This window comes from Scylla paramamosain, chromosome 5 (assembly GCF_035594125.1).
Source record: "Scylla paramamosain isolate STU-SP2022 chromosome 5, ASM3559412v1, whole genome shotgun sequence".
Classification (NCBI taxonomy): domain Eukaryota; kingdom Metazoa; phylum Arthropoda; class Malacostraca; order Decapoda; family Portunidae; genus Scylla; species Scylla paramamosain.
The window spans coordinates 27,735,056-27,750,059 of record NC_087155.1 but is presented as its reverse complement, the minus strand read 5'-3'; the positions used below and the strand labels follow the sequence as shown (position 1 = coordinate 27,750,059).

Genomic DNA, 15,004 nt, shown 5'->3' with positions numbered 1-15,004 from the left:
GCATCGTGTATGTCAACTTATATTTTGTGCCACAGTGTGAATGAATGTCTGAATAATGTTCAGTGAGTAACGCAGCCTTCCTGTTCCGGATGCGGCATCAATATAGTTGGCCTAAATAATCATGCCATTAAATCTTGTTGATTACCTGTGGATGACAAGGAGATTCCGTCTAGTCCGAGGCATTACCTGATGACGCTATGTGACTAAAAAGCAAGCTGAATTTTGTAATAAGACTATTTCGGGCAGCTGTACAGACGGCTATACGAAGTGTTGTCAGTCTGTCATGTACGGTTTGTTCAACATCCTACATTATGGCAACTCCCTCACCATTATTTGTTTCTTATTAAAAGAGTACTATTGTGTGATTGGCATTACGAGTAACTTTATTTTATTTGTAAGACAGAATTTTATCACTCGTGCGTGCCGATAGTGCTTGGAATGTATTTTCTATGCTTTGTCGAAGCTTTTAGTCGAGAACAATGCTAGGTTGTTCTCAACACTATCAGATATTAACAAATATTCAGTAATTTTTTAGAAAAGTAAAAAAAAAAAAAACAATTAAAAACATAAATATCTTTTTTTCTAAATGGCAAATACCTTGTTCATAAAATAAATAACTAAATAAATAACTAAACAAATAAATATGAAAGCGACACAAACCCTCATTTGCTGATGACGTCTTGACACGAGACATGAGACGAGGCAGATGAGGCATCACACGATATATATATATATATATATATATATATATATATATATATATATATATATATATATATATATATATATATATATATATATATATATATATATATATATATATATATATATATATATATATATATATATATATATATATATATATATATATATATATATATATATATATATACTTACCACTCTTATGATGTCTCTATTATCAGCAATGTATTATTGATTCACCAACTTTTAATGAACCAAGTAAATAAGAATATATAAGTGTCTGCCATCATTCTTTTGGTGACGGTGATTCGGCTTCAGTTAGTCGTGCATAATTCCATTTCTAAAATTAATTCTTATAATAATACTTTTGTTACATTGTACGATGTTATTTCTTATAATATCATAATAAGATAGTTCAAATAACACACACACACACACACACACACACACTGAAATGCATTCCTAAAACCACCAGTGAATGGGTTGTAGAGTGTCGCTGTCAGGGGTCGCCAGAGGACGAGACCTGACAGCTGTGACATAACTTCTTATAGTCAACTGAACACAGCGGTCAATTTTGTGTGGGCGAGCTGCGTCATACTCAAGGGATGTTAATTAACAGTGGGTAGAACGGTATTCAGTTATATTTGCGTGTTTTTACCTGACAGGATTTAGTGTTACACAGAAGCATCATATTTCTGCGTCCATCTTAGCAATCAAACGATATGGAAAGAGGTGTGCTCACGGGAGGCAGCTGATAGACCTTAACAATTAAGTCATTGACAGTGTGGGTCGATGTAAATGAAGCCTCTTCTAAATAAGCGATACCTCGTGTACTACTAAGTGAACTAATGAATCCAGAAGGGGACCGCCACCCAGTGATACGTGGCAAATCATGATGTGGTGGACTTGAGTGATTAAACTAACGTAATGTAATTTGTCTCATATATATTATTAAACGTGCGTGTATGCTCCTGTGTTTAGCGGCTCCGTTCCCTGCAGCACCGCCACACAAAACACGGCATGGCTCGGCCACTACCTGATGTGTTGGGGAAGCCCGAAGTGGTCAACAGCCTGACGCAGGATCCAGCCACCTTCAGGTAACACCACATTTCGGTATTATCCTGTTGTTGAAAATTGGCAGGCGTCAGGTAATGCTACTGAGGAAACAGCAAAGATGATTTTTTTTTTTGCCATACATGACATATCAAGAAGAATCTGTATTAACATAGGTGGATGAAAGCTAGATTACGTATAGAAAATTAATTGTGGTGCATTCAAAATTAATGTATCAGAAAAATCAGAAAAAAAATGTAGGCTATATATTTTCTTATAATTTTGTCTGCATTTTTAAAGTCACATATTCTTATTTTACAGTTCATTTCGTCTACACAATTAAACTAATATTTTTAAGGAAAAGATGAGAGAGAGAGAGAGAGAGAGAGAGAGAGAGAGAGAGAGAGAGAGAGAGAGAGAGAGAGAGAGAGAGAGAGAGAGAGAGAGAGAGAGAGAGAGAGAGAGAGAGAGATACAAAAAGAATCCAAAACAAAATAAATAAAACAAAAGGTTGCTCTCTAATTCTACGGTGGACACGAGTTACTTCCGAAGGAGTGCTGAAGAATAAATCTGTCGATCTGTGGCTTCATCACTTCGTTCTCGCCTAAACAGCACTTTTAGGGTAATCTTAGTAATTAAAAGTCATCTGGAACCACTTTCTGTCATTGGATTATCTTTATTAGATAAGTTCATGTACCGCAGGTTTCCCGATGGGGCGCTGGCCACAGTGGCGGCCGTGCACTGGCAGCCACATATTGTCGTGACCCCGGACGCCAAGGGCAAGCTGGTGGTGTCGGGGCCAATGGGCAATGTTCTCAGTGTTCTCGCGGAGACACTCAACTTCACGTAAGGATCAGGTGCTATTGATACCGTGAGTGTCACACCGAAGGTTATGTCCACATCCGTAGCGTTAGGGCTGTCAGGAGCAGGCGTCAGGGCAATCAGTACTCAGCATTGCCCTGGGAAAGGAAGACACTAATAGTCCTACAAGATGAATTTGGAAATGCACAGATTTATGCTGCTCATGAAATCTCTATTGGACTCTATAGCAAATATAATTTCTTTCCTATTACCAAAGTGACAATGTTCTATTTCGTTTTTAAATTAAGAAAAAAAAAAAAAAAAATGCGTAATGTTCACAAAAGGCCTCCAGCCACGCCCGATCGCTCTTGCTCGTCTCTGTGTAGATATGACCAAGGCGTGTGGCGCGTGAGCGTGACAGTGATTCATGCGTAAACAGGTACAACGTGGTGTCACCGGCGGACAGAGCGTGGGGCGGCGAGCAGCCCGATGGCAACTGGACGGGAATGGTGGGCCAAGTGAGCCGCAAAGTAAGAACGAATGGCCATGCCTTGCCCTAGAGACGTGGTCCTTTTAACTACTGAAAGATTTTGCTATTTTTTATTCTCTTTATCAAGCAATGCCGTGATAATGATTGTCACGTTTGTTTTGATATTAATCACACCATTACTACACTTCCATGCTTTTGATCGAAAATAAGTTCAGAATAATCAACTGCAGGAAAATTGACATTTCTTACAAATATAAGATCGTTTTTTTTTTTTTTTGTAACAGGAAGTCGACCTCGCCCTGGGGCCATTTGGAATCACTTATAACAGGACAAAAGCTGTGGACTTTACTGAGTCTCTTTTCTTCGACGCTCGGAGTATTTTGTCGAGGAAGGGCACTCCGGAAATCGATCCATGGGGCTTCCTGTACCCGCTGACAGGATCGGTGTGGGCGGCGGTGGCGGCGGGCCTGGCGGTGGTGTGGCTGGTCATGCTGGTGGTGGGTCGACGTCCAGGAGGAGTCGTTTCTGTGAGCTGGGCTGCAGAGGTGTTTCTGCAGAACGTACGAGTCTTCTTTAATCAAGGTGGGCTGATTTTATTATAAGAAGGAGACAGAGAACTTCCACTATATGGAAAGGGAAGGAGGAAGAGTGGAGGCCCTTATAAACTTGCTGAGTGGTGTGGTGCAGTTTGGAAATCTTTAAATTATATAGATAGATTTTCCATGAAAGGCTGATGTATTTACAATGAGTGACCGGAGAGCAAACGCCAGGTCTCCGAAAATGGGATATGAACGTTTAATTCACGTACATAGGGGACAAGGAATTCCCATTGTCCTTCCTTGTCGATGAAAGGTGTCACTGTTTAAGGTCTGACGGGCGTTGTGCTTGGACAAGGCGGAGTATTAATGTTGGGGTCGTGGGTGGTGGTGGCGGCCGTGGTATTCTGGAGCTACACGGGCACCCTTACCTCCCTGCTGGCTGTGCGGCACATTCCACAGCCCATTCAGACACTCAGGGACCTGCTTGACGATAGTGCTGTGTCTGTTATCATGCTTCCCATGACTATTGTCACAGACACCATATCGGTGAGATTATTTCCTGTGAATGAAACTTGTCACTTTTCTCGAGTAGTTTTTAGTGCATTGGCTGCATTTTCACTGAATAATCTCCATTTGCTAAGATACAACATAGCATGATGTAATATCACCATGCTTTCCATGGAGGTGTGATAGCCTATCGATTGTAAGTGTCCTCCGTCGCGTATTCTGGAAGTGATGTTCTCTTTGTATCACCTACAGAAAATGAAATCTGGAGAGCTGCGAGAACTTCATGAATTGAATTTTGTGGATCGTGTCAGGTACGAGCGAACCTCAGCCTTTCGTGAAATGCTTGAAACAGTGGTGCGATACGAGGGCTACTCCATCCTAGACACCAGCTTGACCCTCGATCTCTTGATTGCCGGCGACTTTCTTAAAACAAGTATTATCATGAACATGCTTTGCCTGTAGTATAATTTTTGAACACAACATTTAACAGTTATGATAAGAGACCGTCATGTTTTAATATGCAGTTCATTGTTCCCTCAGACAGATGTGATTTCTACAAGGGAAGGCAAACTTTCTTCACCACCACTCATTGTATGATAAGCCAAAAAGGCACCCCACTCCTGCAGGCTTTCAACCACAGGTTTGTTTGTCAAGTGAAACACTCTCATGGATATACTTCATTTGGACACGAACGTCTAGGTTATGTGCGTGAACCTTTGCTACTCTGATCACTCAGCTTTTCAAACCAGGAATACCAGCGGTGTTTCGTTGTCGTAATACTGAAAGTTCCTCTCAATGTGTGATATTTTTACGTTCCCGTTGCTTTTTAATGTATCTAAGTAAGAGTGCAGAACGACATTACAGACAGACGATGCATTACATATAGGGTGGTAAACTGCGTATGGTGATTTTGGTCACCGTTTTTTTTTTGCGATATTTCTTAATTTTAGTGCATCCGGTGATGTCGGCAGGGTCCGCTCAATGGTGGAATCTGGTCTCTACATGCACTGGTTGACGAACGCTATCCCGGCCGTCACCACTTGCCGCTTCTCGCCTTCCATCATTCTGGTTCAGGAGCCACTTTCTTTCGCTAACCTCTGGGTAAGCCTCTTACTTCGCAGTATTGTTTGCTTACGTAATGTTTAAGGATTATACTCCTCCTTGCTCATCAAATTACCACAATATCTTCCAAATTCTATCCTTAAGTTTAGTGAGTGTTTGGAAATGTGTAGAGATAACAGCGACAAGGCGCGCCCACGTGTGGCACGCACTACCCCCCCCCTCTCTCTCGCTCTCTCTCTCACACACACACACACACACACACACACGCATTATAGTATATATATATATATATATATATATATATATATATATATATATATATATATATATATATATATATATATATATATATATATATATATATATATAGTTTTCACTCCTGCAGGGGCTGTTCGCTGTAATCGGTGCGGGCCATCTTCTGGCTGCCTTGGTCTTCTGCATGGAGATTTGTATTTCCCAGAAAACAAAAAACGAACCATGAAAGCGACAGGCATCCTCTGACTCCGCTCCCTGCTCTCTCTACACAGCAACAGTAATTGCGAATTCTTTAAACACCATTTTCATCGTGATTTATATATAATTTACTTATTGTTCTTCTTCATTTAGACATGCAACGCTTGTCACTGAATTTTTCGTATAATTATTTAATGGAAATGAATAATTGCATCGGCAAATCAGTCCATTCGGATTATAAATTTACGTTTGTTTGCTTTAAAAAGACTGTAACAAATAACATGCTCGATTTTACATTGAATCATTGGCCCTTATAATTGTGTCATAGTTGATATCTCTCTTGAAACCAAATCTGCCCTGTTTGTCTGATTGTGAATAACTGTTTAGCTCTAAAGGTCCTGCTCACTATACCTCATGATTTGTATGTAAGCATTGCATATCTCGAGATTGTATTGCCTTTTATGAAGACACACACACACACACACACACACACACACACACACACACACACACACACACACACACACACACACACACACACACACACAAGCATCAGGAAGGGTAATCTATTAAAGATTCTGATACGCTTGGTTGTACTTTAGATTATGCTTAATTCTGTAATATATATATATATATATATATATATATATATATATATATATATATATATATATATATATATATATATATATATATATATATATATATATATATATATATATATATATATATATATATATATATATATATATATATATATATATATATATATATATATATATATATATATATATATATATATATATATATATATATATATATATATATATATATATATATATATATATATATATATATATATATATATATATATATATATATATATATATATATAGCATTAATGTGTTCATTGTTTTTAATTAAACCTGATAATTAGTTTGGCTCACCATGCACATGCATGAAATTTTAATGCCCGGGAAGATATTCATTAGCTTCTCCATCGACCGCCTATTCTTTCTACATAATTACCTTTTAACTTTAATTAAGAGTGAAAGGTGAAGCTAGTGAATCACTCATCTGTGCTCGTGGCCACGATGTCTGCTGCTGCGTATTAGACGAGACTCAGTGTTGCAGGTGTCGCCAGAATTATATTTTTGTAGCTTTTTAGGTTTTCATTGGTGTGGGTGTGTGTTTTTGTTGTATGTGTGTGTGTGTGTGTGTGTGTGTGTGTGTGTGTGTGTATGTGTGTGTGCTACATATATACTGTTAAAGACCGTGTCCTGATTCTAATCTAAATTAAGAGGACATTTTTTTCTTCTTTATGGGACATGATATTTTTGACATGTTTATGGAGCAACATATTCAATCCTCATTTATCTATCTGTCGGTTTGCCTTTATGTGTATCATTGTATGATTACTTCTATCTGCGTTCATATATAGTTATAAAACGTGTATATCTATTTATTTATCTATTAATCTGTCTACCTACTTTATCCATCTGTCTCTCTATCTATCTGTCTCCACACACACACACACACACACACACACACACACACACACACACACACACACACACACACACACACACACACACACACACACACACACACCTTTTGAGATTAATTACACACAGGACCTTGGATATACTCGTAGATAAAGACGTCCTCTTACGGCCAAGAGTTAGGCTCACTAGTAAGATGAGCGTTCCCCGTTCGGACTCAATTATAAAAGGAGAATTTTGTTCACAAGACATACACTGGGGACTCTTACGTTCTGCATGTGGCTGATTGCCTTGCTTATGAGGGAGGAGGCAGTAAGCACCTGCCGAAACGATAATTACTCCCAGTGAGGTCTAAAGCACTGGATCAGGGGGTGCTGTGAACTTATCATTAAAACCAGATGTGAAATCACTGAACGTTTCCCTTTGTGTCTCACAACACAAGGGGGCAGTCACAGCCTGCCCTCTAAAGACAACTCTCTTTCTCCACGCAAAACTATAAGCACCTAATAACACACACACACCCTTCACTGAAAAATTCAAAATTAACATGGCGACTCCTACACCAGCCTCGGAGTCCCCATCTGGGGAGGGGGCCACAAATGTCCCCAAGTCGAACTGCTCTTCTGATAATGACCCTAAGTGTCTTGACACCCCCCCTCAACTTTTTCTTCATTAACTTCTGCAACATTCGCGGTCTAAGATCTAATTTTCAATCCGTAGAACACCACCTCTCCTCTCCTAAACCTCATCTTCTTTTCCTCACTGAAACTCAAGTGTCTGAGACAACTGACAGTAGCCCCTTTTCTGTTCCCTCCTACTTTTTCTATCCTAATTTTCAATCCAAAGCTTGATGTTGCGTTTATGTGCGCAACGACTTAACCTGCTCTCGTGCCCACGCTCTTGAATCTTCCGAGTTTTCCACCATCTGGCTACGACTACAGAGTCACTCTGAAACTAAATTTATCTGTGCTGTATACCTCTCACCTAACTCCTCTGAATATAAGAAATTCTTTGACTACTTAACTTACAAAGTGGAGCACATTCTGATTCTCTTCCCTTTTGCAGAGATCTCCATTCTCGGAGATTTCAATGTTCACCACCAGCTTTGCCTTTCCTCTCCCTTCACTGACCATCCTGGTGAACTAGCCTTCAACTTTGCTACCTATCCTCCACGACCTAGAGCAATTGGTGCAACACCCTACTCATATTCATGACCGTCTTGGAGATACGCCCAACATTCTTGACCTTTTCCTGACCTCTAATTCTGCTTATGGTGTCACCCTCTCTTCTCCGTTGGGCTCCTCCGATCACAATCTCATATCAGTATCTTGTCCTATTGCTCCAATCCCTCCTCAGGATCCCCCAAAGCGAAGGTGCCTCTTGTGTTTTGCCTCTGCTAGTTGAGGGACCTGAGGACATATTTTGCTGATTATCCTTGGAATGACTACTGCTTCCGTGTCAGAGACCCGTCTTTGTGTGACGAGCGCATAACAGAGGTGATAGTGTCTGACATGGAGGCCTACATTCCTCACTCTTTTTCTCGACCTAAACCTTCCAAACCTTGGTTTAACACAGCTTGTTCTCGTGCTATACATAATAGAGAGGTGGCCCACAAAAGGTACTTAAGCCTTCCATCACCAGAATCTCATGCACTTTATATTTCTGCCCGGAACCATGCCAAGTCTGTTCTCCAATTAGCCAAAAACTCCTTCATTAACAGAAAGTGTCAAAATCTTTCAAGATCTAACTCCCTTCGTGACTTCTGGCATCTAGCCAAAAATATCTCCAATAACTTTGCTTCTTCTTCTTTCCTTCCTTTGTTTCAAGCAGATGGCACCACTGCTATCGCATCTATCTCTAAAGCTGAACTCTTTGCTCAAACCTTTGCTAAAAACTCTACCTTGGACGATTCTGGGCTTGTTCCTCCCTCTCCTCCACCCTCTGACTACTTCATGTCACGTATTAAAATTCTTCGCAATGATGTTTTCCATGCCCTCGCTGGCCTAAACCCTCGGAAGGCTTATGGACTTGATGGGGTCCCTCCTATTGTTCTCCGAAACTGTGCCTCCGTGCTTGCACCTTGCCTAGTCAAACTCTTTCAACTCTGTCTGTCAACATCTACTTTTCCTTCTTGCTGGAAGATTGCCTACATTCAGCCTGTTCCTAAAAAAGTATCGTTCTAATCCCTCAAACTACCGTCCTGTTGCTTGAATTTCCTGCCTATCTAAAGTTTTTGAATCTATCATCAACAGGAAGATTCTTAAACATCTATCACTTCACAACCTTCTATCTGATCGCCAGTATGGGTTTCGTCAAGGCTGCTCTACTAGTGATCTTCTGGCTTTCCTTCCTGAGTCTTGGTCATCCTCTTTTAGAGATTTTGGTGAAACTTTTGTTGTTGCCTTGGATATATCAAAAGCTTTTGATAGAATCTGGCACAAAGCTTTGATTTCCAAACTACCCTCCTACGGCTTCTATCCTTCTCTCTGTAACTTCATCTCAAGTTTCCATTCTGACCGTTCTATTGCTGCTGTGGTAGACGGTCACTGTTCTTCTCCTAAATCTGTTAACTGTGGTATTCCTCAGGGTTCTGTCCCGTCACCCACTCTCTTCTTATTATTCATCAATAACCTCTTATATCAAACTTCTTGTCCTATCCACTCCTACGCTGATGATACCACCCTGCACTTTTCCACGTCTTTTCATAGACGTCCAACACTTCTTGAAGTAAACATTTCACGCAGGGAAGCCAGAGAACGCCTGACTTCTGATCTTTCTAAAATTTCTGATTGGGGCAGAGCAAAAAAGGTATTGTTCAATGCTTCAAAAACTCAATTCCTCCATCTATCAACTCGCCACAACCTTCCAGACAACTATCCTCTCTTCTTCAATGACACTCAACTGTCCCCCTCTTCTACTCTGAATATCCTCGGTCTCTACTTATAATCTGAACTGGGAACTTCACATCTCATCTCTAGCTAAAACAGCTTCTATGAAGTTAGGTGTTCGGAGACGTCTCCGCCAGTTTTTCTCACCCCCCCCCCCTTCAGCTGCTAACTCTGTACAAGGGCCTTATCCGTCCATGTATGGAGTATGCTTCACATGTCTGGGGGGCGTTCCACTCATACTGCTCTTCTAGACAGGGTGGAATCAAAAGCTTTTCGTCACATCAACTCCTCTCCTCTAACTGACTGTCTTCAGCATCTCTCTCATCGCCGTAATGTTGCATCTCTAGCTGTCTTCTACCGCTATTTTCATGCTAACTGCTCTTCTGATCTTGCTAACTGCATGCCTCCCCTCCTTCCGCTGCCTCGCTGCACAAGACTTTCTTCTTTCTCTCATCCCTATTCTGTCCACCTCTCTAATGCAAGAGTTAACCAGTATTTTCAATCATTCATCACTTTCTCTGGTAAACTGTGGAACTCCCTGCCAGCTTCTGTATTTCCACTTTCCTATGACTTGAATTCCATCAAGAGCGAGGTTTGAAGACATTTATCCTTTAATTTTTGACTACCACTTTGGACCCTTTTCTGGGGACTGGTATCTCAGCGGGCTTTTTTTTTTTTTTTTTTTTTTTTGTGGATTTTTTGTTGCTCTTTGACAGTGTCCCTCCTACATAAAAAAAAAAAAAAAATCATTTGGTACTATTGGAAGAAGGGCGTACTGCTGGACATACTCTTTTGTAACTCATATGGTTCGAGACAACTGGTTTGTTTGTCTTCATGGTGTGGCCTAGCAGCGAATAAGTAGTGATAAGCCGAGAAGCTGTGCCTTGCAACCTGTTAACCCTGCCAAGGTGCCCTAAGCCAGCGTGCATGGTGTATGGCTGAACACTTCCCTAGCTCAAGGGTCCCCAGCCCTTTCATCTTGAGGACCACAACGCTAAACTCAGAATGGCCAACGGCTGCTACCCTGGAAGGACAGGAAATAAGAAGTCTAAAAGTTTTATAACTGAGACTCTTGATCTCTTCTGCAACCACAGAAACATGTAGTGTCGGATCGAATGAAAAGCTTTGTTTGTGTTACATGAAGGGAAAAGGATGGTTATACGGGTCTGTATCGAAGGAGTGACATTTCATAGGAGCGACAAAACGAAGTGATATAAGTACTATATTAAAAGAGACATAAGATTGGAGTGACAGAACAACCACATCATTCAAATGAGGGACAGTTAAAAAGTATAGTTAAAATTCTATTCATTTATAAAAAAAAAAAGATAAAAAAAAATAAAATTGCTGAAAATATTAAGATTTAATCAAGGAAAACTAGAATAATCAAATTGTTAAAATAATTAAAACTTGTTTAAAATTTTTATCCTTCATTGAAATTATCTTCATAGTCGCTTACATTTTTTAAACTGAAATGCAAGTTGTACGCAGCCTCTCGGAGGTTTTCGTCGAGAGGGACGGTTCCACGTCTCCTGACAACAGTTGCAAGCCTCTCTTCCCTCTGAATTTGTTCTTTCTTCTTGTTTGTTGGGTTATTCCCTGCAATCAGTTGCTCTATCTCTTGATCTGTGCGGTGATCTTCTTTTTTTAATTCCTTTATCATTAAATACACCCCCAAATGGCAGCCTTCAACTACAGTTTCGAACCGCCTGTGTGAAGCCTCCAAGTTGTCGTTTCCTCTTGGAAGGCCGTAGGCTTGAGGATGACGGATACTCCACAAAGTCTGGGCAAATCGTGGTGGATGATACCGTTGATTTCGTCCTGTTCTTCCTCTTCCACGTGGGACTATCGGTCCTCCCAATACATAAATTTTTCCAAGATACTTATACACTGATTCAGCTTCATTTGGAGTACTGTCTGAGAGCAATAAACGCATCATAAATTTCTTGTGGAAGTAAAAATGCAAGAACAAACAGCTTTCTCAAGTTTGAGACCACGCTGCCATTGCTTTCGTAGGCGTCGACCATTCTTCTGAATACTTAGGTTTATACTTTGACCTAAGTGGAAAATGCAACCAGACAATTTGGCATCTGGAAATTTCTGTTGAAGAGCATTACTTGCCAATGCAAAATCTATTATCATAGAAGTAGAGTTTAATTAAATTTCTTTTGTTTCTGCAGCTGACAGTAACAGTTCTATCATGGATGTATAGATTTCTTGTGTTTTCCCAGTCATCAAAACAAACATCTGAAAAAGATTCTCCATGGAACATGTAATGGGTAGTGTACGCTTGGTGGGAAAGTCGAGGACAGGTTTTGAATGTTCCATCAAGAAACCAGATCTTCGAGTCTTGTAGTCGGCGTAAATTTTCTTTAGTATCAAAAGCCATGATTCGTTCCCTGGCTTCATCATTCTCATTTTGATCATCTGTGTTTCCATCATCTGTCTTCATATCGAATAAAAGAAAATATCTTTCCGCTGCTCGGGTGACCCTCAATTTCTTTGGAATGACTAAATCTGTCGCACGCTTGGGTTCCACTTTTTTTTCTCTCAGATATAATGAATGACTTGCCTCGTAGCGGACTTAGAAGGCATTTCTATTGCTGAGTTAATGCCTACTTTCTGCCTAACTTCTTGGACAACTGCAGCCGGTGCCGAAGTTATATTTGGCTCTAATTTTGATTATATCAACAGCCTGTAAAATTTTTACTCTCTCTGTCAGCGGGGAGTGGTTGTGTACTTAATATTACCCTCTGATACTGACCCACCACATGTATTGAAAACTGTCACATCAATAAGGATTGCGGAACCATTACAGCTTTTGTCCTCGGTGTTATTTCGGGATCTTTGGTGTCGGAAGATGTGTCCTCTGAATGCTAACTTGTCTTTACCCATTTGTGATTTTACAAATTGATTTTCATCCATTACTGACTACAAAACTTTCCAATTAGATTTCACCCCTAAGTGAAGAACACACAAACATTTCTTATCCTGCTTCAAGCAAGTGTTCCAACTGGAACTGCTCCAGCAGAGAGTTTGGAGGGCACGTGTACAACTGAACTTCTGGGTAAAACTTCTGAAGCAGTAAAATTGATTCATGTTAAAATATTACTTATGATTAAAAGAAAGCGGTGTTGCCTCACCTGCTACTTAATGAAGCTAGAGATTCACAGACTCGTGAACCGAAGCAGCAGTGTAGAAGAGTTGGAAGGGTCAGGGTCCTGGGGCAGAAGGGGTTTGGGAGTTGAAGTGTTTGGTGCAGTGATCTTCTGTGTTCGATGATTGTATTCAATATAGTCTTAACGTGAGATCACTCATCACTTATGTCACTCCTTTCAATTTTATCTCCGATTTATCACTTCTTTGAATAGGACCGGATTATACCCGTACACAAATACATAGTTATCACCTACAGTGTAGGTCCTACACCTCACATCAATAGTAATGCAAATTCTAGCACCAAATCAGGGCACTCTCACGTTTACGAGGGAAGCTTGTCTGCGTTTCTCATTACTTCCTACAGTAAGTGTGACAGCCATCATTGAGGTTACGAAGCACGCATTCCACTAATATGCTCTTCATACTCTTCATGCTTTTGTTTTTAAGGAAAAATAAGAAAAATGTTTTCAGCATTTCAGCATACGTACTGAATACGGCATATCTTCCATTTCAGTAATACAATCTAGGAACTTTAATATGAAAAAATATATCGCATTTACAGTTTATTAAATCTTAATTTACTTAAAAGTGAAGACGAAAGCTTAACAACGAAATAACATCTAAAGGTCTTGAATAAGGTTGTTGTAAGTGTCAAGGTGTTTGGTAAAACAATGGTCCAGTGGTTCCAGCGCCCTCCTCGTTCCTATTGAGAAAGGAAATGGGAGGGTGTTTCTGGGGTTGACGAGCGTGGGATGTGGTGGTTGTTGCGTGAAAATAGAAAAGTAAAGATGGTGATTGTGGTAGCGGTGATAGAGTGGTTCTTGTTAATGGATTAAAAATAATAATATTAAAAAAATGCTATTCATGTCGAGATAGAGCCTTTACAGATTCGTCACGCGTCACTAGGCCTGGAGGAACCGGCCCACAACGCCCCAAATTTATTAAATAGATATCCGGAGCCATAGGCATACACACAAATAATATGTAATAATAGGATATACTTACATATACGTAGGTATGATTCTTATCTTAGTCACTTGTCCCGAGTGGCACTGAGGTCCACAGCGTCGGGATGTGGACAGGATACTGCCGTGCGCCTATTTACTGGACGCTGCCACCTGTCACTGACCAACTCAATACCGAACTGACGTAACGCGTTATTATCCTCCGTGTCTTACCTTCCTCTCTATTCAAGCAATGAAAAAGCCGAAGCCTCTATTCGTGGCTCGTGCACTACTTATAACAGCATAACTCCTATCCATTTGTCAACAATCCTATCCATTTGTCAACAAAGGCAATAAATGCGTATAGTACAAAGTAGCATTGTTCGGATTTACCTATGATTTTGATTGATGACGTCCAGAGGCGCTTTGACTTTTCCCTTACTTTCCTTCCGCGTGTGTCCTCAAGCACCAGTTACGTGCCCGTTGAAGGCGGAGTGATTATACTCACTAGGCAACAGGGAGAGGCATGAAAGGGGTAACATTGTAGTATTTCAGTAACTGGGGAGGAAAAGATAACCTAGTATTACAGGATGAAGGCCCTTACAGTTATTAGAGAACTAATTGCCTTCTGGACAATGGGAATGAAGGAAGATAGTGCTTGTGGCCTATACAGGGCCATCGTGTGATACATACCGTTATGTCGTGGAAGCAGAGACGGGAAAAAAAACAGGAACAAAGACGGCAGGAGAAAAACAACTTAAGGAGGGCTCCTCGGCCTCGTCGATACCATACAGTTGTGGTGGTACTTTGTGCAGGCGGAGCGGCTGGCGCACACAAATGAGTTGTTGTCAGTCATTTTGACACTTTCATACTTATCACTCTTGAGAGTGGTAACAACAATATT

At 40.3% G+C, this 15,004-nt stretch overlaps 2 protein-coding genes across 3 annotated transcripts in view; both read left to right on the top strand.

The window, feature by feature from the left end:
• LOC135100345 (glutamate receptor ionotropic, delta-1-like) overlaps positions 1-15,004 on the top strand; it is a 73,690-nt gene that overhangs the window by 12,036 nt on the left and 46,650 nt on the right. The gene's annotated exons all lie outside the window — the stretch shown is intronic.
• On the top strand, positions 1,131-6,209 carry LOC135100344 (glutamate receptor ionotropic, delta-2-like). Its single transcript, XM_064003175.1, has 8 exons — positions 1,131-1,799; positions 2,458-2,601; positions 2,996-3,086; positions 3,331-3,628; positions 3,914-4,525; positions 4,633-4,732; positions 5,064-5,193; positions 5,540-6,209. Exons 1-5 carry the CDS (start codon positions 1,723-1,725, stop codon positions 4,240-4,242), a joined length of 939 nt encoding a protein of 312 aa, XP_063859245.1. The 5' UTR covers positions 1,131-1,722; the 3' UTR covers positions 4,243-4,525; positions 4,633-4,732; positions 5,064-5,193; positions 5,540-6,209.